We start from the raw sequence: 22,128 nt of genomic DNA, 5'->3' as shown, positions 1-22,128 counted from the left end.
TCGACCAGCACCGGCCTGACCTGGTTGTCCCAGGCAACCAGACCCTGAGGCGCAGCCCAGCCAGGGACCATGGGTCGGGGTGTGATGAGTCAGGGCCCCTTCCGAAGAGCCACCTTGAGTTCCGCTCCTTCCCCCTCAAGGGTCCATACAGCACACCTCAGGCTGTGAAGGGTATAATAAAATTATTTTTATTGCATTTTGTGCAGACGGGAGTCTAAAAAATACAGTAAAAGCTGTAAAGCATTAAATGGGAGCGGAGGAGCATTCAACAAGAAAGGAAAGAACCAACGCGCTCCTTTCCATGTTGGCACAAAGAACACAAGATCAGTACTGAGGCGGAATGCGGAATACTGAAACACACTGAAAATTAAAGGCAGGCCTAATAATAGTAATAAATAATCTTGATTTGGTTTGCAACCTCTCCTATTTACAAGGGTTTTCAACTTCATTGCATTGCCCTGCACATAGATCGGCTAAAACAAAAGCAACACTATCACTACGAGGCTATTGAAATATTGCACTCAGAATAAAAGTCACTTGAATGGACATGAAACATCTAGCTACAATGATTGTAAAGATAATTCGATGAATGACCTGTGATAACATTCATAACAAATATTGCACATGTAGCACAGAAAACTTGGGTTTTGTTATGGGATGTTTGTCTTCTTCAACAGAAGCTTTGCTCTTGCCAACCAGACATTCTGGGCCCAGATAGTGCAACTTTGGTTCCCTAATTGGTGGTGTTGATACAGCCCCTTCCCCTTCTGCCCAGGCTGCCACTTAGCCTGGGGATGCTCAGGCCCCCAGAAGGCTAGACCCAGCTGTGGTTCTCAGAGGTCTTTTGAAAGATGCAGGGGGGTCAGGTGGGGGGGCCTGGTGTCTTAATATTTCCAACCTTCTGGAGAGTCCATCTTGCCCCCTTATCAAATCTCAGAGGGCCTTGGCCTAACAGGCAGATACTGAGACCTACCTCCAGCCACACCTGACCCAGTCTATAGACGGCAACAGCTCCAGCTCTCCGCCTTGGGCTCAAAGGGAAGGAGGTGGTGAGGTCAGGAGTACTCAGTAGCCCCAGCTCCGGGAGGTGGGCAGGATGTCTAACTAGGTGCAAATGTCAGGGACCTGGAGCTGGAGGTTCTGAACCCGGTCCCAGAGGGCGCTGGAACGAGCATGCAGTGCCTGTCCCCCTTAGTGACGTGCCCTGGGGGAAGGGAGCCCGCCCAATGCGCCTTCTCTAGGGATAGACGGCGCCTCTGACCGGGCTGCGTGGAGCAGAAGCGCCAAGGACTGGAGTTGGAGAAGCCAAAGAAAGGCTTTGGGTCCTGGTTGGAGGAGGGCAGAGAGGCGCTTAGAACAAAGCACATGGCGACTCCAGCCCTCCCCGAGGCCCGGGTGCCTGGGAGACGCAGCTAGAGGCCGCTGCTGGGCAGCAAGGCCCGGCCCCGGCACGCGGGAGAAGGCGGCTGGGTCCCCGAGGCCGGAGCTGCCAGCTGCCGGGTGGGGACAGGGGAGGGAACATCAGGAGCAGAGCTGGGGCCTCCCCGGTGGGTCTGGCCCCTAAACCCAAATCGCTTCCCCTCCTCCCTCGCCTGTCCCAGGGACGCAACTCCGGGGAGGGGACGCCCTCCAGCTCCCCGGTTTCAGTCTTTGGCGAGGAGCCATGGGATAGGGGGAGCAGGCGACCAGCCGACGAGGAGAGACGCCCGCTCCCCGATGAAGGCACGGGGGCGGGGCTTCCTCGGTCTCTCCGCCCCCCATCCCCTCACCACCCCCGCCCCCAGCAGCCCCTCCCCGGTCCTGGCTCCGGCTCGCGGGGAGCCGAGAGGCGGCTGCGCGCGTCTCCGCAGCCGCTGGGAGGCGGATCCAGGAAAAGCCGGGCGCTGGTCTCACCCCATCTCCAAAACGAACTTGCGGGAAGGGTCGGAAGCCGGGGGCGCGCGGGAAGGGCGAGGAGGCGAGAGCGGAGCGGGGGTGTCGAGGGGCCAGGACCACGACTCCCGCCTGGGCCGAAAGCACTTTTGCTCCCAAACTCGCGGACGTCCAGGAAAACCCAGCCTCCCGAGGCCGCCGCCTCCCCCGCGTGCCCCCAGCGGGAGAGCTCGAAGGCGGCGAGCAGAGAAGTCCGTTGCGCTTCTAGTCACAGAAATATGGGGACGTTAAAAATACACGCGATGTCTCCTGTACACTATGTATAGGCGCGGCCCCGCGCGGAGGGGCGGCGGGTCGGGCCGGGCGCGGCCTCCCCACCGCGCGCCCTCGGGCCGCCCGGGTGCCGGGCCCGCGCCGGGGCGCCGAGGAGGACCGGGCGGGGCTGGGGAGGGGACGCGGCCGCGCGGCCCGCGGGCGCTCCTCACGGCCCCGCGCCTCCGCCCTCCGCGCCTCCCCGGCCTTATTGCAGCGTCTCCTCCGGCGGGGCGAGGCCGGGCCCGCAGAGCGACGAGCCAACGGGGCGCTCGGGCTCCGGCCTCCGCGCGGGGCGGTCCCCTCCGAGTCAGCCCCGAGCGGCGTGGCCTCCGGGCTTCAGGCAGCGGGGAAAGGGGCCAGGGCGCGGGCACAGGGTCTGTATGTAAACGGTGACAGCGGCGGGGGGCGCGGCGAGGGCTCCGGGGCCGCCGGCCGGGCGCGCTCGGGCCCGGGTGGCAGGTCCTGGCTCTCAGGAGTAGATGGTGATGACCTCGCGGCCGCCGCCGCGGACCAGCATCACCCGGTCCAGGTGCTCGGTGAGGACCTCGAGGAACTCCATGTCTGAGCGCCAGTCAAGGAGAAAAGCCGCGCCCCCTTCGCCCTGACGGAGTGGAGGGTCGCGATCGGGCGCCGGGGACCCCTGGGCCCGCCTCCCGGTCTGAGGTTCCTGACGCGGGAACGCCTCGGCTCTTCCCTCCCAGGACGAGGACCCCGTTGCCCCTGACGTCCGCCTCCCTCCCGCACGCCCCACTTTAGGTCCTGGATACAATTTTCGTCACCGTTGCGGTTGCGGGGCGGTCCAGGCATGTTGAGCAACACCAGCTTGGCATCCCGGGATTTCTTCACGATGACCTCGTTCAGCCGCACGGCAGTGTGCATGCGCCGCACGTTGGACTGGTTCCTGGGGGAGGCAGGAGGGGAGGCGGGCGCGTGAGCCCGAAGCCGGAGGGCAGGACCCAGTGCCCTTCCAGCCCCAGGCGCACTGGGCCGCTGGCACCGGTCAACCCCAGACCTCTCCAAGTTGGGCTATTCAAGAGACCCCAAACGGCCAGGGGCCCGCGCTGAGGGTTCGTGATAGACTGAGGAGAGCAGGGACCCTGGCCAACCCAGAAGAGAGAATTAAAAAATCCTGAAGCACTTACAAATTCTCCCACTCCCTTCAGGAAACACAAGAGAAGCAAAGAGAGGAAGAACGAGAGAGGGGTCAGAAGAAGGAGGGGCTGAGCACTTGGGCCCCCATCCTCCCCCTCCCCCACCCAGTGCTCGCGGGTCCCGCTCTCCCGGCCACACCCCCTTCGCTTCTTCACGGCGCACCTGGGAGCGCCGACCCTCGGCCATCGGCCCGACCCCAGGTCCTCGGATGGGGACGCCCAGACAAGGTCTGGGCGGGGTCTTCCCACCAGGACCTCCTCTGTTCATGTGCTCTGCCACGGCGAGCAAAGACCCTGCAGGCTCACCCCAGCCCCCAGCCCGCAGCCCCCAGGCCCCTACGGCTTCATGCTGAAGAAGTCCTTGATGCCCTCCGAGGAGACGGGACTGGGGCCCTTATTCTTCTCTGCCACCGACTTGTCCTTGGTCCAGGTGAGATGCACCTTCTCAGGATCGGCCTCGCCCTCCCCCTCAGGCTCCTCCCCCGGGGACGGAGAGCTGCTGGGGCAGCTGGGAGCGCTCTGGTCGTGGATGAGCTGCACCTGGGAGATGAAGGAAGGGGCGGGCAGCACGTGACTCCCTTGGCCGAGGCCAGAGGTGCGGCTCCCACCGGCTGGGGCCAAACCACCCAGGCGCACACCTCCTCTTCTGGCTTCTCCTCGCTGTCACCAGCGGTCTCTTCTGGGACGTTGAGGCGGAGCCGAGTGTTGGCTGGATTCTTTCTCCGGATTGAGCCGCGAGACTCATCTGTGATACTCTGGATCTATGGAGTGACACAGGTTAGCGCCAGCTCGGCTAGGAGTCACCACCCGTGCCCTGCAAACAGCTACCTCCAGAGCTGATGTTCAGCCACGATGCACACTTCTGGGAGCCGTACCAGCTGTTAAAACATTGCAAGGCTTCCATACCAAATAGCTTTTGCCCCGCTGGCCTGGCCGCTCCAACTCATCCGCAGAACCCCGGACCTCCCCACCATCCAGCAAGCAAAGGGTTAGCACTTGGCCCAGCAGGGACTGGTCAGTGCACATGCCGTTTTTTTTTTTTTTTTTTAATAGTGTTCACTATCACCCTGGACAACATCCTTGAAGTGCTCCCCTTTCCCAGCTCAAAAAGGTACCCACCACTCATTCCCCTGAAGATCCATTAACCAAATCTGAGAAATATATTATCCACACCTGGGAGACCCCCTCAACCATGGTCTGTCGCTCTCACCTACAGGATCGATTCCACAGGCAACCTGTCACCTGCCCCCCAGAGCTCTTCAGTCCCCTGCCACAGTTACCATCACTCATTTCACCAAGGGGTGGGCTTTCATCCCAACTCGGGGCGCTAGTGGTCCACATTACTCACACCTGGGAGATCTTACACCCATACCCCGTGGGGGGCTCATCATCATTACCCCCTGAGAACTCATCAACCGTACCCTAGGAGGTATGCCCCCAACTCCCACCATCAGCTATATCCCTAAATAACCATCTGTTACCCACTCTCGCAGGGTCTATCACATGATCCCCCACACTCGGAGCCCACGCCCATGAGGAATCATCATCCATACATATTTAGCTTCCACGATTCTCCCTCGGGCCCGAGAAGTCACATACAGAGGAAAATCTGTCACCCGTGCCAAAGCCCTCTGCATCCTGGCTGGCAGGCTTGGTAGGTGCAATGTACCCCTGCTGCTAGGGAGGTGGGGTTGAAGGGAATAAGGGTGATGAGTAATACTCTAGGGTGAAGGCCGTGCCAATGGCCAGGAGTGTGAGCCCCGGGCCATCCCTAACCTGTGCAGACCCAGAACTGGCAGCAGCTTGAGGCTCTCAGAGCCCAGCCAGGGCAACCTCACCTCGCGCTCTCGCTCATTCTTGGTTAAATGCATCTGTTTGAGGATCTGAGAACGCTGCTCCATCACCAATGTCTTCTCGTAGGTGTATGCCGAGATATCGCTTTCATGCTGTGGGCGGACAGGGACGGGGGGGTGGGGGGGGCGGGGGGGCAGGGTAGAGTGACAGGGGCAAGGGAGGAAAGCATGAGCTCAGGTGCAAGGCCAAGGGAAGGGAGGCGGACCCCCTTCCTTCTGCCAGCCTAGGGCTTCTCTCTCTAATGACCTAGTTTAACCAATAGCTGTGGGAGGCAAGGACGAAGCAGAGGACAATGCTCTTTGAAGACAATGCTGCTCATTCCCTCCTCAGCCCAGCACAGGACCAGGGTGTGAATGGGTGAATTAATGAATGAGCAGATTAATTAATTACCCGGGTGAATGGAGAAGGGGAAGAAATTTTAAAGGAACAAAGTGATGAATGAATACATATATGGATGAATGGGTAGTTGAGTGAATGACTACATTAATGAATACACAGAGGGATGGGTGGATGCGTAAATAAACCGTGGGGGACGGATGGATGAGAGGCCATGCGGTGTAATCGCCAGGGGCCTGGACTCTGAAGTCAGCCTGCCAGGGTTTGCATCGTGGCTCTGACATTTGGTTGTCCTGTTGAGCAAATTACTTAACCTTTCCGTGCTTCAACTTCCTAATCTGTAAAATGAACATGCTGATAATTGTATCTGTTTCACTGGTTGTTGTAAGAATATATATATATATATATACACACACACATATATATAAAATGTGGTGTGAGACAGTGCCTTACGTATAATGACTTGGCTATTCTTGTAAAGAAGAGAGGGACGGATGGATGGATACATGGGCAGACTCTTGGGTTACTCGAAGAGAGGCTAAGAGGTAGGTAAGATGGGGAAGGGATCCAGCATCATAAGCTGATCGATTTGGGGGGTTGCCCTATTTGGTGCTAGGGCCAAGAGGAAAGAGGGCCGGCTAGGACTCCAGAACTTCAGGGGTGGCTGGTAGGGACTCACCATCTCCACGACCTCGACCTCTGCGGTGATACGTAAATGGTACAGAAAGGTGGTCAGGTCCTTCTTCATCTGGATGCTGTTGTCGTCCATCTGGGCCACGGTGAAGATGCGCATCTTGCACTTCCGCCAGACCTGGAGGGGTGAAGGGGACCCAGAAAAGCCCAGCCCAGACGCAGTGAGAAAATTCAAGGTCAGAACCTAGAGAGGACCCTGTCCCTCACCCTTCCCACCCACCTTCCCCCGCCACACACACACACACACACACACACACACACACACACGTAGACCCAAAATCCTCTACCTTGGAGGCCACTCCCTACAAACCACCCCCCTCCCCCGCTTAGGTAAGAGTCGTAAGAGTCGCTTGCAAGGGTGAAGCAGCGCTCTCCTTTACAGGGCAAGGACACCCGCCAGAGGAGACACACTCAGGTCCTAACATCTCAGGGGAAGGGAGGCGATCCGCCCCCCTCTTCCGGGAGCTCCCGAGGAGGGGCTCACGTGGAGGCTGGCCCTGGCCAGAGCCCACAAGCCACGCAGAGCCACGCTCGCTCACCTTGTGGTGTCGCAGCAGGAAAGGCAGCAACATGAGCATGCCTCCGTCGTGCACAATCCACCAGACGTCGATGCTGCCCTCGGAGAAGCGCTCGGGGTTCCCAGGGAACATGGAAACGTTCTTGGTGACCAGTAGGGCCAGGTGACCAGCTGTGGTTTCCCGGACCAGCTCTGGGGAAGGCCAAGGAGAGGGCCAGAGGGGAGAAGAGTGACCCCGGTCCCTCCCTGCACCAAGGCTCCTGGCACCCAGCACCCCACCCCACCGCACCCGGCCCCGGCCTTGGCCTGAGTAGTCAGAAAACCAGCATCTACGTAGGTCTCATCACTGAATTGTTGTTTGGATTGGGGAAAGCCTCTCGACCTTGCTGGGCCTCAGTTTCCCCACCTGTCAAGTGGCAATGAGACCACCTGCCCTTCCTATCAGGAGCTCTTCCGTGCACGGCCTGGCTTATCCTCTCAACTGCCTTTAACTATGATCCACCCGGAAAGGAGCCAGAATAGCCTGGAGTCAACGGGGCAGCCTCTAGGCGCCCAGCTGTGTGATCTGGAGCAAATTCCTCCATCTCTCCGGGCCTGGGCCTCCGTTTCACACCAGTAAAGGGGAGATGACACTGCCTCGCCAGCCCACACGGGACCGCTGAGAGGATAAGAGGCTTAGAGAGAGGCTCAACTTGTCTGGCCCACAGAACACAGTCTATACATGTCCGATATTATATTACTACCAAGGCGTCTAGTGCTCAGAGAGGGTGAGTCACTTGTGAACGATCACACAGCTAGGAAGGGCCAGAGGTGAGATTGAGACCCAGGCCTCTCTGACTTCGCAGCTGTAGCTCTTTCCGCTGCCTTCCACTGACTCTCTCTCTCGGGGCTGAGTCAGCTCTGCAGGGCCCAAGACTATCTCCCTCACACCTGAGTCCTCAGCGCCTGGCACATGGCCAGCTCTGAGCACCGACCCCTGCATGTGCGACACCCGGGAAAGAGCCCCCAGGCCCAAGAGGGAGAGCCCACCGCCCACCGCCGTCCCCGGCCCACCCAGTGTTACCAATGAAGTTCCTCCATGTCTGATGATCTTCCTTCTGCCGCCAGTTGCGGGGCCAGCCAACCAGCACGGTGTTGTGCTGCAGCCCCCCGAGGCCCCCGGACTGGATCAGATGCGACACGCCGTCACGCAGGTTGGAGGAAATCACTACCTGGCAAAAGCCTTTCACTTTCTCTGCCTCCATCAGGCGCCGGATGGACTGGGAGATGGGGGGAGGGGCGTGTCAGACAAGGACGAGCCTCAGGCCTCCCTTCCGGCTGTCTCTCCCCTTCACTGTCCCCATCTTCTCGAAGCTCAGCTCCGATCACGTCAGCCTCTGGCACCAGAATCGCGCATGGCTCCCCATCACCTATAGCCCCATTCCTTGTGGATCCGGCAAAGCCGTCCGTGACCTTAGCCCACACTTCCCGCACCCTGCCTTCGCTGGCAAGCCCTCCACCCCCACCGGGACCCTCCCCCCATTGCAGATCACACCCTGCTGGCCCAACTCAAATGTCACCTTCTCAGAAACCACCCCCCACCCAGACCAGAACGGAACTGGGCTGCTGTGCGTGCCCCGACGATTTGTTTTTAACAACTTTTAAAAGTTAGCATAATGATGAGCATTTTCAATGCACACTCAACCTGCACTATGAAGGTAGGATTCTTATTAGTCTTATGTTATAGATGAGGCAATTGAGGTTCAGAGAAATTAAGCCTTCCTTAAGGCCACCCAGCTAATGGGTATGTTATTGTAGGGGTTCAACTCCAGGGCTCTGACACCATCCCCCACGCTCTAAACCCCTACCCTGATGTCAAGCAGAGAGGGCTTCAACGCCTACCTCGGGCACCTCCTGGCTGTGTGACCTCAGGCAGATCGCTTAACCTCTGTGAGCCTCAGTTTGCCCATCCGTCAAATGGGGATGGCAAGCTACCTCATTGAAGAACAGGCAGAATTACAGGACATGATGTGGGTAAGGCAGCATGCTGCTTGACAGATTGGAAGCACGCAACACATTCTATTATTCTGATGATATGAACCCTAGTGAAGCATCTAACAACAGCAGGAAGGCTTGAGAGCCTTCTGGGTACGTTCTATCTTCCCACTAGCCTGTGAGCACCTTGAGGCCTGGGATCTGGTCTTATCCACCCCCCATCTCCCCAGGCCCAGCCCTCTGTCTGGTTCGCAGCACCTTCTCACCCACTCCATAGTGAAGGAAGTTGACCAGTGGAGGCCTCCAGCCCTGGGCCCTGACAGATTGGTGTGAACGGCCCAGTGAGGCAGAAACAGCAACTGTCACAAGCCATTAGGGGTACTCCTCCCCATCTCTCCTCTCCCCGCTCCGGCCCCCTTTCCTTTCTCCACAACTAGTCACAGCCCCAAGGGGAGAGAAGCCTGGATCGAAGACAGAACCCACCTGCTCAGCTACCCACCAGGTTCCAGACACGTGTTAGTGCCCCATAACACAGAAGCCAGCCGCCCCTGCCCACGCTGGCCCCGTACACTAAGAGTACAGACCGGTGCTCTTAGAAGCAGGTGACCCAGAGCCAGGGACCCAGGCTCAAATTCTGACTATGCTCCCAGCCAGCTCTGTGACTTTCAGCAAGCTGTCTTCCCTCTCTGGGCCTGTTTCCCCTTGTACTAAATGTGGATACTCACACTGCCAACTTCACGCGGCGTGAGGGTCGAAAGAATCATAGATGTGAAAACACTTTGAAAGATTTATACGTTGGCAGGGAGAAGCCTGGAGTAGGAGTCAAGCAGTCCTAAGTTGAGTCTGTTTTCTGTCCTTAGACAAATGACCTGACTTCTCTAAGCCTCGGTTTCCCTATCCATAAAATGGGGCCCTTTTGGCTCTGATGGTCTTTGGTTCTGACAATTGGATTCTAAGGAACTCACTCGCTGAGCCCTTAGATTCCTCTTCTAAGAAAGAAGAAAGAAAAGCATGAGCCACCTTTGACCCCAAAGGAGGTAAGAAGGCGAAGTGTAAAGGGTCAAGTCAAGGGGCTTGTCCTTGCCCCCTTCCCACCAGGGACTCCTCTCACCTCCTCTGCCCGCTGGGCCTGGGGATGGTTGTCCAGAAAGGTGCCCTCAAGGACAGAGCCCACAATGGTCAGGCCCTTCCCTGCCTTGAGCTGGGAGGTCAGTGAGAGCAGCTGTGGATGTACCACATTCTGGTCTTGGTCCACGCGCACCAGCACCAGCAGCTGTGGCCTGAAAAGGATTCAAGGTCCATTCAACACCCACCCAACTTCTACCCACCATACACCACGCCCCCACACACCAAAACACTGGTGAGCTTACTAGCCACCCATCCTCTGTACCCCCACCCACTTACCCATCTCGCTGGCCACCTCACTCATCCATCCACCCAGTCACCCACCCATCCATTTTATCCTTCCGCCACCCACTCACATCCATATTAACTTACCTACATATGCATTATTCACCTAGTTATTTAACATCCACCTGCCACCAACCATTCACACGTTCATCTATTCACCAATCACCCTCCCATACATATATACACTTAGCCATCTACTCATCTGTTTATCCATTCACTTCCTTTTTCATTTGGCCATCCCATCCATCCAACCAACCATCAGTTTAAGAGCATTCTCTGAGCACTCTGGGCTAGACCCTGTGCCAAGCATTTAAGAATTCACAAACAATGCAAAGCCCGGGTCTCTGGAAGACCCAGTTTAGTAGACATCAGCAAGTGCAAGCCAACAGTGTCCTAGTCAGAGCTCAGAGTTCAGGCCTTCCTCTCGGCAAAGTGACCTGAGGGAGATGAGCGAGGGCTGGGCTTGCAGAGCAATCAGCTAGAAAGCAGGCGGGGCTGAGAGGTGGAGGTAAAGATTCTGCTTCCGGTTCTGCCTTCCGTGGCCTCTGAGACCTTCTCTGGTCCCCGATGTTCACACGAATAAAGTGGAGGGATTGTTCTTAATCTAGAAATTTCTAGAAGCCCCCTATAACTCTCAAAGTGAATGGGTCCACCTTTCCCAGAGCAAATGCTACACGATATTACATTTATCTGTCTCCGTGTGTGCCTGCTGTGTGGAACTATTCACTCTCTAGGTCCCCAGACACTGGAAAGGGGCCCAGCACAGATCATGCATTCACACATGTTTTTAAACACATGATAGGTGAATGGGGGTATCAATGGATGGTACCTCAGCCTGACCCCAGGTACCGCAGGTGGGAAAGGTTCAGACTAGGCTGAGCAGAGGAGGAGACATTAAGGACACACCATCGTGGCGGGAACACCACCCAGCAAACAAAACAGGTGAGGGAGAGTCAGGCCCTTCTCCCTTCCTGTCCTTCGCCTGGGCCCTCTCACGTGCACCTGGCCACTTACCTCCAGTTCTTGGTATGTGGGGGCCCTTCCTCCAGGCGTAAGAGGGCGTAGCGTGCAGCGCTGAGGGACAGGCCTCGGATCCCATCACCCCACTCTTTCTCTGCCCTGGGGACCCAAGGGGATCAACCAGAGTAGAAAGCCAGGGGTGTCAGGAAGAACCACGCACACAAAAGTGGCTGCCCCAGCAGACAATGTGCAGCCATTCTGCCACCTCCTTTTCTCGAAGCTTCAGCCCCTCCCTCAACTCCTGTCCTCTATCTCCCAACCCCACCCCCATCACCCTTCCCCCTCCCCTCCAGCCCCAGCCTCTCCCCACTCTTACCTCATCCCTACCCCCTTCCGGCCCTCCCCACTTCCCCACACTTACCCGCGGTACTCGATATATTTGTAGATAAGCCCAGCAATGAGCATGGCCACCAGGGCGTAATACCAGGAGCAGATAAACATGAGGGCCAGGCAGAGGCTCATGCCCAGGAAGGAGAGTGTCCTGAACAATGGGAGGAAGACCCAGCCTCTGAGTCCCAGCAGGACTGTCACTGGTTCCCGGGGCTCAGACAACAAGGCAAGAACTGGGAGGTCTAGGGCAGCTCAGGTATGGGGGAACTCACACCATCATCTCCAAGAGCACCATGGGAATCTGGGAGCTTCTGGGTGAATGAGCAGCCACAGACAGCACTACTCCATGACACCCCCCCCCACCCAACTCCTGAGAACACACTGCCTTGTCCCAGTGCCTTAGACCCTGCCGCACCACCCTGCCAGATGGTTTCTGAGGCACAGGTGTCTGGAGAGAGTTGTAGGCAAGATCTCCTGGGAAGAGTGTGTCCCCAGGAGGAGGTAACTGGCAAAGCAGGAGCACTGAGATGGGAGTCAGGCAGCCTGGGTTCAAGTCCAGGTCTGTCGGAGACTTTCTGAGTAACCTTGGGCTACTCCCTTCCCCTGTTTGAGCCTGTTCCCTCTCCGTAGACCAAGCATGGTCATTCCTGCCCTGTCTGCCCCACAGGCCTATTGTGAGGATGAAGGACCATAAAGTAAAATGATCAGAAGAGCCCCAGGCTCCACATAATAAGAATCTTCCATGCACTAAACCCTGTAACGCTCACGAGGGCCCCTGAGGTCAGTGCAGTTGTCATCCCCATTTCACAGCTGAGGACACTGAGGTTTCCTCTTCTAGACTGAAAGACGTTGGGCATTGTGGGGAGGGAGGGAATATAGCCGAGACTGTTCACAACTGTGTTATATTATTATTTGTGGTTATAAGGTTCTCCAGAACCTTTCTGATGCTACTTGGGCTACAAAAGCTGGAGAAATGGACTCCTTTTTTTAAATTTTGGGACCCCTAGACCTAGGGGATGGGCTAGGGTGAAGTGGGGTGGGGGTGGAGATAGGAGAGTGTTCTGTTAGGCAGGGAAGGGCACAGGGCACCCACCAGTGGTAATATCGAAAGCGTGGCCTCCAGTTGGGGGTCCTCAGCAGTGTCTGTACGGCACAGGCCAGGTTCACAAACATGTAGCACATCAGGAAGAACCTAGAACACAGAAAGGCCCCAGGAGAGGCAGAGATGCAAAGGGAGGCAGAAACAGAAAGAGAAACATAGGGAAAGAAAGGGGGGAAAGAGGATAAGAAACTGAGGAGGTGGCCAGATCACATTCTGGAATGGGATTCAAGGGCCAGATCCCCTTTCAGCACACCCTGATGTGTGTGGGAGTGAATCTTCATATAACAAAAGACAGGTTGTTACACTATTGGGTGGGCTATCCAGGGTCACAACTGAGGATCCAGGTAGAGACACACCCCCCCCCAGAGCTGATGGGGAGGGCAAGAGGCCAGCACGCACATAGAGAGGATGGGGGCAACTTCGTCGAGGGATGCAATGAGGATGCCAATCTCACAGATGCAGGCCGTCAGGAGCAAGGCCCATGTTGGCTCTCCGTTGGCTTTGCCGTGGCCAAAGACCTGGGGACAGAGCAATCATCATAGAGGTCTGAGATCTTAGGCACTTCTTGTCTCTCTTGTCCAGTCTTGGGGACCAGTGCAATGGAGGCAGGAATCTCCTAACCAGTGAGGAAGTAGGGAGAGGATGCTGTATTCCTCACCCTTACCCAAGGGGATGCCAGTCTTTGGCTGTGTCTCTCCCACTCTGACATTGGTACTTCAGTTAATGAAGTTCAAATGACCCCTTAAGGGGAAAAGAAGGACCTGTAGGACAGATGGAGAGGAGCTACAGGGACCAGCAAGTGGCCATGACTGTGTGCTCCATAAGTCTTTTTTTTTTTTTTTTTAAGCACCATGGAGAGAGCCACACTTACCCTTTGGCTACCTCCCTGCCTGATCACTCAGCCAAAGGAGGGCTAATGGTTTCTCCCCTAAGAGCAGACAACTCCGCCCAAAGAGATAGCACTGACCATGGGCCAAATCCCAAATAAGGCAAACCCATTCTTCTTACTGGTAGTGCAGAGCAGCAGGGCCCTAGGGGGCCTTGGCTCACCCGGTGGCCTCTCCGGGCAGTGGCTTGGCTGACCGGTATAATGGATGGGCTTTTCTTCCCACACTCCACCCCTCACTGACCTGCAGGAAGGGCACTATGCCGTCCCGGGAGATGGCCTGCAGCAGGCGTGGGGCCCCCGTGAGGCTCTGCAGCCCAGCCCCACAGGTGGAGAAGAAGGATCCGATGACAATGACCCAAGGGGATGGCCAGGCCAGTGTTCCCACCACCAGGTTGCCATTCACAGCTTCGCCAAACCTGGAATGAAGCAGCAAGGGGACAGGAGATGCTGGGTGAGCAATGCCACCTGGATCTCCAGGGCGTGTCTCCCACACCAACCCCAGGACCAGTTGTACACCCATCACAGGACTAGGCTCTCTAGGAGCAAGGGGGGAGACAAAGCTCCTAATGTCCTGGGCATTTCTGTCTGTGTGACCTTGGGTAAGTTGCCTCAGCTATAAAATGAGAATCAGGGGCGCCTGGGTGGCTCAGTCGGTTAAGCGTCCGACTTCGGCTCAGGTCACGATCTCGCAGTATGTGAGTTTGAGCCCCGCGTCGAGCTCTGGGCTGACCGCTCAGAGCCTGGAGCCTGTTTCAGATTCTGTGTCTCCCTCTCTCTCTGCCCCTCCCCCGTTCATGCTCTGTCTCTCTCTGTCTCAAAAAATAAATAAATGTTAAAAAAAAATTTTTTTAAATAAAATAAAATAAAATGAGAATCATTATAAACCTATCTCATATGATTGGTGACAAGATAAAAGGAACCAACACAGGTAAGATGCTTTGCACTATGCCTGGAACAAGACACTAATAGTGATTCTAGTAAATGGTCAATATTGTAATATCTTAAGCTGGAAAAAATCTCTTGGCTTATTAAAACCTGTGTCTCCATCTGAAAAATGGGGTTCTGGCCTCATTTATGGTAATGATATCTAATGTGAGAAGCATAGAAAAGCATTTTCTAACAGTGACACTATCTTAAATTGAATGATGCTGCCTCAGTAGGTAGAGAGAGCCCTGTGGCTGGAGTGTGCAAGCAGAGGTGTGCTCAAATGGGCTGTTGCTGAAGGACTCCAAAATCGGATGAAGGGTTTTACCGGATGGCCTGCTGAATCCCTTGCAGTTCTGTGGGAGGCCTCTGATTAATTTTTTTAATGTTGATTTATTTTTTGAGGAGGGGAGGGGCAGAGGGAGAGACAGGGAGACACAGAATCCGAAGCAAGCTCCAGGCTCTGAGCTGTCAGCACAGAGCCCAACGTGGGGCTCGAACCCACAAACTGTGAGATCATGACCTGAGCCGAAGTCAGATGCTCAACCAACTAAACCACACAGGCGCCCCAAGGGCAGGGGGGGGGGGTGTCTCTGATTAAATGAAATAAGTGGAGATTAAGTTCCCCTAAAAGCTAATAAGTGTAATATATGCAAATTGTCCACTTGGCCAGGTCACTCCCCTGCTTAAAACCCTTCAGGGTTTCCTCTTTTTTTTTTTTTTTAATAAAATAAAGCTCTAATTTCCTGGTACCAAAAACCAGGCTTCCAGGACTGGCTCCAGACGCATGTCCCCATTCCCCACCTTACAGAAGCCAGGATGGAGCCATGGAAACTGACTTCTGTGACAAGACCTCCTACTTTACCGTCCTAGTGGTGCGTGCCCATACCCTTCAAATGTGTAGGCTCCAGAAGCTTGAATTTCTTACAGCTATAAGCACCTATGTGTGTGCGCGCACACACACACACACACACACACACACACGCACACACTACTGTTTCTCTCCTCCACCTTTGTTCATGCTGTTCCCACCACCTAGAATGCCCTTCCCACTCCTAGTTACCTAACTGATCTCTACTCAACATTTAAAGTGAGAAAGATAAGTGGGAAAATGTGTGTAAGGCACTTCCAGCATCACCTCCTCTTCCCCAACCCTCTGAAGACTGGATTTCGGCCTCCTGTGCACTACCAGGGCCCACTCCTACTGCTCTACATTTCAAGTCTGTTGTTGAGCGTGGTTATCAGCCCCCAAAGAGCTCCTTCAGGACAAAAAGCATGTGTTATTTATTTTTATTCTCTCCTAGAACACTGGACAGCGACGAACATATAGATACCTAAGAAATGTTAAATGGGTTAATAGATTTTAAAGCAAAAAAAAAAAAAAAAAGGAAAGTAGCATTATCCTAAAAACAATGAGACACCATCCAAGTTTCTTGAGCTGGAGTGACAGGAGAAAGATAAAATATAAGAAGGTGAGCTTGCAAGCAATCGCCTGTGATCTCCCTCCCACAAGTCCCCTTGCACAGACTCAACACTGTCTGCGGGGTCTGTTTCCCAAAACCTGGCCCCATACACCCACTACCCAGAACAGGATCAGCCCCAAATCCCTTACTTACTTGTCCCGCAGGACGACCCCCTCAATGCAGGCCCCAAACAGAACAACAGAACTGATGTCTGTAGCAGAGGATGAAGGAGAATCCCCAGGATGACATTCCCCCTTCTGCCCCCAGGCCAGCTGGGTGAGGCAGCAGCTTCAGCTGCCCTCCTCCCAGCCCTCCCTATCCACGGTGGTCCCAGCCCAGCAATGCAGGATACAGACAGCAGAGGTGGTGGCAATGGCCAGGATGGTGCCAGTGGGAATTGACTTCTGGGCATCCCGTAGGTCTCCAGAACGGTTAGAACCAGCCATGATCCCTGTGAATAGAGGAGCAGCTGGTACAGGGGCCACAGGAGACAAGACAGAACAAGAAGAAAGGACACCAGGCTCGGAGCCAGGAAGTCTGGGATCTAGTCCTGGCATACCGACTGGTGTGGGAACTTGGGCGTGGCTTCTCCTGGCCTTAATTCCCTCATCTGTGCAATGGGAACTGGATTTTGGCTCCTGCCTATGTGATGAGATTGCTGGACTAAGAAATTCCCCACATCATCATTGACTCTCTCCACCCATCACTCTCAGGCAGAGTCCTCCCTCTCTGAGCTCCCCTTCACCTGTGACTGAGGGGAAGTAGATGCCAACCAGCAGGGTGAAGTAGGAGGTCATGTCGCTGAAGACATAAGGATGGTCCATGTCGACAGGGGTGCCATCTGCCAGGCCCACCGAGGGCATCCCCCGTCTCTCCACAATCACCCCCTTGGTCAGGTAGGAGCTCCAGAGGTTCTCTGTGGGGAGGAGATATGATGCTTAGGAGGAAAACCAGAAGTCAGGGTACCAGAGCTCCAGGGCCAGGAGGTGGGGTGGGCAGAAAAAGAAGGGTCAAGGTCAAGCACTTCTCACTCCCTCAAGGCCTTGGCTCTATTTTATTTCCACTGACATTCCCTAAGCTCCTGCTTTGGGCCAGGCCATGTGCAGAGGCTTTGCACACGAATCACATCTAGTCCTTGCCCTCAAATAGTCCAGTCTAGTGGGGTAAAAAGACACAGAAAGACCTATCTCAGACTGATTCAATATGTCCCAAACTGGTCTCACTGGCCAGCCACCTCACAACCAGCTCCTTTTTTGTATCCCTTATCTAAGTAAATGGCACCATCATTAATTCAGACAGCTTTACATTGCCCTCAACTGTTCCCCTTCCCCATATCTGTTTCAAAACCATCTCCAATTTCTGTCTATTATCCCTTCTAAATATTTCTCAAATATGCCCCTCCTCTCCTTTTCAGGATTTCCTCACTTCGGCCTTATTGGCATTTGGGGCCAGATAATTCTTTGTTGTGGAGGGCTGTCCTACAGCACTGTAGAATGTTTAGCAAAATACTGGTTTCTATGCATTAGATGTCAGTAACAACCATCTAGTTGCGATGGCCAAAAATGTCTCCAGACATTGCTATATGCCTCCTGGGGGGGGGGGGGGGCAAAACAGCCCTGGGGGAGAAACATTGCTCCACTCCACTCCCATGGACATCACTTGATTACTCTTGATCAGAAAACTATCATCTGTCACCTGAACTCAGCATCAGCCTCCTCCTGGACTCCCTGTTCTCTCTCCCTTTACCTTATCCATATTAACAGCCAAAAAGAACCTTTAGAAATAACACTGACCATGTCCATCCCTTATTTGAAACCCTTTCATGGCCCCCATTGCCCTCAGGACATGGTTCAAACATTCCAATATGGCTTCCAAGGCCTGCCACAATCTGGCTTATGCCACCCTCTCCAACATCATTTCTTGCCCCTCCTTCCTTTGTACTTTATGCCCCAGTCATACCAAATTATCTGTGGTTGGAAGGACACAATATGCTCTTCTCTGTCTGCATGCTTTCAGGCAAGCTGTTCTTCTGCCTTAATTCCTTTATCCCCCTAGTATAACTCAAAATCTCTTATTTTTCCTTCAAAACCCTCCTCAGATGAGTCTAGGAAGCCTTGTCTTGCCCCTTTATACACATGACCACTCCCTCCCCCGAGAGGTCTCTGTTCATTGAAGGCACATCAACTCATATTGTAATTTATTTGCTTATACATCTGTGTCCACCATTGGACTCCTTGAAGCCAAGGACTGTGACTTATTTATATCATGTTCCTAGTGCTTAGCACAGTGCTAGACACCACGGAGATAATTAGTGGTGAATACTTGTTTAAACTGATGACTTTCTTTCCTACTAGGTAGTAAGATATTGAAGGCCCCCTCTCATCTCTATTCCTCCAAGACGCCAAGGAAAGATGGCCCAGAGTAGGTGCTCAATTAAAACTGATTGACTTTAAGTGAATCCCAAGTAGAGTTCCTTAATCCTGACTGTTTAACCCACAATCCCTGTAGTGTTCCCTGGACACCAGCCTTCTTCCCTCCCCCCAGACCTTTGATGAGGCCACTGGCAGCGCCAGGGATGCCCTGGATCTCCGTGACATTGTTTCGGGTGAAGTACTCATCACAGGTGGCGTTGAGGAAACGGGAGGAACAGAAAAGGCCCCAGAGCCGTGTGGTCACCGTCTCATTTCCTTCCCAAGCCAGCTTGGCACAGACATCAAAGCCATGGCGAGATAGTGTGCGGTTCCCCAGGAGGCAGATCCTAGGGAGAGCAACAAGGGAGGAAGATGGGGGAGGGACATAACCTTGCCTTGGCTTCACAATAGAACCACCAGGGGAGCTCTAAAAAACACAGATCTCAGGGACCCGTATCCAGAGATCCTGATTTAATTGGGATGGAGCCCAGAATCGGTGTTTTTTTTTTTTTTCAAAGCTCCCCCAAGTGATTTTAATATGCAGCCACAGCAAAGAATCACGACTTTAGTACAATGCTACGTTTCAGAACCATGGACAGCAGTCTCTGTGTGCAGTCCTGGGCGGTGGGATTTAAGGGAATCTGTCCTCAAGAAAGAGGCAGGACCCACAAAGATTTGAGACTCTAGACCCTCTCTTCTGTGACCTTTCCCCCAACAGAGAAGGTATCCAACACTAATAAGGTGCCCTATTCCAGGAAGTTGTCTCCTGCCAGGAAATGCTTCTCTAACACAGAATCATCCCTTCAGAAATAATCCCACTCGGTTCTTCCCAAGTCTGCTCCACCAGCAAGCAATTGACCCTCACAAGGGAAACTGCCCACCTCCAGAAACATTATCCCACCCTGTAGAGATTTCCCCCAAACAAGGAGAGATTTTACTTCCCAAGGGAGGTTGCTCTAAATCCACAAGGACTCAGATTCTGAGAGATGAGGAGAGGGAGGTTGGCAGAGACTGGCGTCGCAGACCCTGAAACCTAACCAGGGAGGAGGAGGACGATGCCTTAGACTCAGAGCAACAGCACTTACGGGAAGTTGGGTGGGTCGAAGGCAGATTTGATGACCCCAGCATAGATGGCCAGGATGGAGAGGATGACACAACCCAGGAAGACAAGGGCAAACTTGTTGACATACTTGACGCCCACAAATACCACAGTGGCCATGCAAGTGAGCACACAGGTGCCATACACACGCATATTGTTCAACATGGCTGCTGCCTCCCCACTGGCATCTTCTGCCTTAAAAATGGCCATAGCTGGGAAGAGGTAAGCCTGTGGAAAGGGGGCAAGGAGGTCAGGTGAGTGACACAGCAAGAACCAACTAAGAATCACCCCCAAGGATATAACCTGACGTGCAGGAAGAGCTTTGGAAAGTACTTGCTCATCACGGTATATTTACAGTAGTATGAGACTGGAAATGACATCCAATGATAGGATAGGAGTAAATGTGATCATTTTTATTCCTACGGCATATTTGTATTTTCTAAAATTTTTAGACTGAATGTTAATATGTTTATATTCTTAAAAAAGTTATTTTCGCTTATAAATGATATTACAAAGGGAGTTTCTAGTTACTTAGGGAAATCTATGGAGTCTATTTTACAAGGACAGAATACAATTTCACATGGTAAAAAAAAAAAAAAAAAAAAAAGAAGGAAATACACCAAAATGTTAATAGTGATTTTCTTCAGGCAGTTGTTATTTCCTTTTTCACATCCTTTGATATTTTTCCAATTTTGTGCATTGAGCAGAATTGCTTTGAGCCGAGACCCACATCACTAGCCTCTCCTTCAAACACTGCCCAGCACCCTGATTTCTTCTCATCAGTCACTACTCCTAACATGTCTCTTACTCGGCTCCCTCACATCCTTCTTCTCTTTTGCAACCCATTGGTCATCAGTCCTGCACAATTAACATTCACAGAGAAATCAGCACAGTCCCAGGCACATGGTAGGCAATCACCAGATACAGCTATTGTGTGACATTACTTTAATTATTTCTACCACTATTAACTCTTATCGACCCACCTCTGCCACTTGGTAGCTGAGTGACCTTGAGCAAGTCATGTCACCTCTCTGAGCTTCTCATTTGTAAAATGGGCGTAATAATACTTAATCCTTGTGAGGATTCAAGATAATGACTGTAAAGCAATTGGAACTCTGCTGAGAGCACAGTGGGTGCCTGATGAACGACAGCTGTTCACGTTACGTAATTACTGTATCTTGTCTCCCCAACTAGACTGTGAATTTTTTAAAGACAGAACCACATCTGATTTCCTTTTGGCCTCACTGAGTGGCTTGGACCTCTCCCTAGGAGGTGTCCAGGGAGCATTGGTTAACTGATTGACAGCCTGGGGCCCCACACCTCCTCCTCAACCCCTCTCACCAGCAGGATTTCGATGGTGCCCAGGATGTACATGGCCCCAGCAAATGTAGTGCCCAGGTAGAAGCAGAGGCCAACGGCGCCCCCAAACTCGGGGCCCAGAGACCTGGAAATCATGTAGTAGGAGCCGCCAGCTGCAGAAAGAACCTAGAGTCAGTGAGAAGTTCAAGGGGCACTGGGCTGCCACTGGGGATGAGGGGGCTCCAGGACAGAGGTGGGAAAGGGGTTGTTCTGTGCCTCACGTCTTACAGGCTACAGCCCTACGACTGGTGGGAGACTCAGCCAGCCACTCTGAGTGGATTTTGCAGCACTAATTACCATGTTGCTAATTACCCCTCTAAGGAGGTCATGGCTCAGAAAAATAGGATGATGGAGAGGAGGGTCTCAGGCAAAGGGAGATCTTGCATTGCCCTGTTCAACTCCATCAACTGCCTCCCTCCCTCCCTCCCCCTTAATACCACTGTCCCCGCCTACCCCACAAACATCATAGCCCAGCCCCCAGGTCTTCAATATTGCCTCTCTTGGTCCTGATGACCCCCAAAGCCTATGGCCCTGTCCTTCCTTCCAACTATCTGGGCCCCTTCCTGACCAACCAGACCCCTTTCCCCTCCAAGAAGCCCCATCACATACCAGGTACAACACCATTGGTTGCGATTGCACTCATGGAGATGGCTGTGAGCATTGTCTGCAAGGAGAGAGATCATCAGAGTGGCAGCTAGGGCAGGGGCCGCAGTGCCCTGGGTCAGTGCCAAACCTTATACCCCATAAACACCTGCCAAACCCACAAGCCCTTGCTGAGCTTCTCTCTGGTCCTGTTCCAACTTCTACCCCTGCCAAGTCCTTCTGGTCAAGAAAATCTCTTATTCACCATGCACATGGAGGAAGCACAAGCTATAGCATCAGAGAGCTCTGGAAATCCCAGCTTGGCCTCTGACCAGCTGTCTGATCTGGGACAAGTCACTTCACTTGTCTAAGCCTCAGTTTCTTCATCTATGAAATAGGTGTACTGTATTCCTGCCTAAATGCTTAAGCTGAATCCGGTCATGAGGAGATATCTGACCAACCCAGATCAAGGGACATCATTACAAACTAACTGCTCCATACTCTTCAAAAGGGTCAATGTCATGCAAGACAAAGAAAGAGCAGCTGTTACAGATTAATGGAGGCTAAAATCATGATATCAAAAATGAGGATAAACGTGATCTTGAATTCTCTTCAGTTAGTGAGGACATGATTGGCAAAATCTGAATAAGGCCTGCAGATAAAACATTATTAATGTGTTACTATTAAGACATTATTAACGTATCAGTGTTAGTTTCCTGCCTCTGATCATTGTACTGTGGTTACATAAGGGAATGTCCTCATTTTTAGTAAACACACACTGAAGGATTTAGGATAAAGAGGCATCATGTCTGCAACTTGCTCTCAAA

At 53.5% G+C, this 22,128-nt stretch overlaps 1 protein-coding gene across 5 annotated transcripts in view; it reads right to left on the bottom strand.

The window, feature by feature from the left end:
• Positions 1 to 167: 167 nt before the first annotated feature.
• The window catches only part of SLC12A5 (solute carrier family 12 member 5), a 36,881-nt gene continuing 14,920 nt past the window's right edge, over positions 168 to 22,128 (bottom strand). For 4 of the 5 annotated variants that reach the window (XM_058685817.1, XM_058685820.1, XM_058685819.1 and 1 more), the window contains 22 exons: positions 21,329 to 21,383; positions 20,702 to 20,832; positions 19,347 to 19,588; positions 18,397 to 18,608; positions 16,596 to 16,766; positions 16,203 to 16,301; positions 16,004 to 16,061; positions 13,705 to 13,879; positions 12,974 to 13,092; positions 12,566 to 12,664; positions 11,504 to 11,623; positions 11,137 to 11,241; positions 9,824 to 9,992; positions 7,802 to 7,997; positions 6,761 to 6,930; positions 6,208 to 6,339; positions 5,177 to 5,284; positions 3,977 to 4,099; positions 3,679 to 3,878; positions 3,330 to 3,344; positions 2,955 to 3,088; positions 168 to 2,748 (listed from right to left, as the gene is read on the bottom strand). In XM_058685817.1, the coding sequence (XP_058541800.1) occupies positions 2,657 to 2,748; positions 2,955 to 3,088; positions 3,330 to 3,344; positions 3,679 to 3,878; positions 3,977 to 4,099; positions 5,177 to 5,284; positions 6,208 to 6,339; positions 6,761 to 6,930; positions 7,802 to 7,997; positions 9,824 to 9,992; positions 11,137 to 11,241; positions 11,504 to 11,623; positions 12,566 to 12,664; positions 12,974 to 13,092; positions 13,705 to 13,879; positions 16,004 to 16,061; positions 16,203 to 16,301; positions 16,596 to 16,766; positions 18,397 to 18,608; positions 19,347 to 19,588; positions 20,702 to 20,832; positions 21,329 to 21,383 (2,925 nt within the window). In that variant the 3' untranslated portion in view covers positions 168 to 2,656. The remainder of the gene's footprint in view (positions 2,749 to 2,954; positions 3,089 to 3,329; positions 3,345 to 3,678; positions 3,879 to 3,976; positions 4,100 to 5,176; positions 5,285 to 6,207; positions 6,340 to 6,760; positions 6,931 to 7,801; positions 7,998 to 9,823; positions 9,993 to 11,136; positions 11,242 to 11,503; positions 11,624 to 12,565; positions 12,665 to 12,973; positions 13,093 to 13,704; positions 13,880 to 16,003; positions 16,062 to 16,202; positions 16,302 to 16,595; positions 16,767 to 18,396; positions 18,609 to 19,346; positions 19,589 to 20,701; positions 20,833 to 21,328; positions 21,384 to 22,128) is intronic. The other variant, XM_058685818.1, reaches the window with a different exon arrangement.

This window comes from Neofelis nebulosa, chromosome 9 (assembly GCF_028018385.1).
Source record: "Neofelis nebulosa isolate mNeoNeb1 chromosome 9, mNeoNeb1.pri, whole genome shotgun sequence".
Classification (NCBI taxonomy): Eukaryota; Metazoa; Chordata; class Mammalia; order Carnivora; family Felidae; genus Neofelis; species Neofelis nebulosa.
The sequence above is the reverse complement of the archived record's forward strand: the minus strand, read 5'-3'. Positions and strand labels throughout refer to the sequence as shown.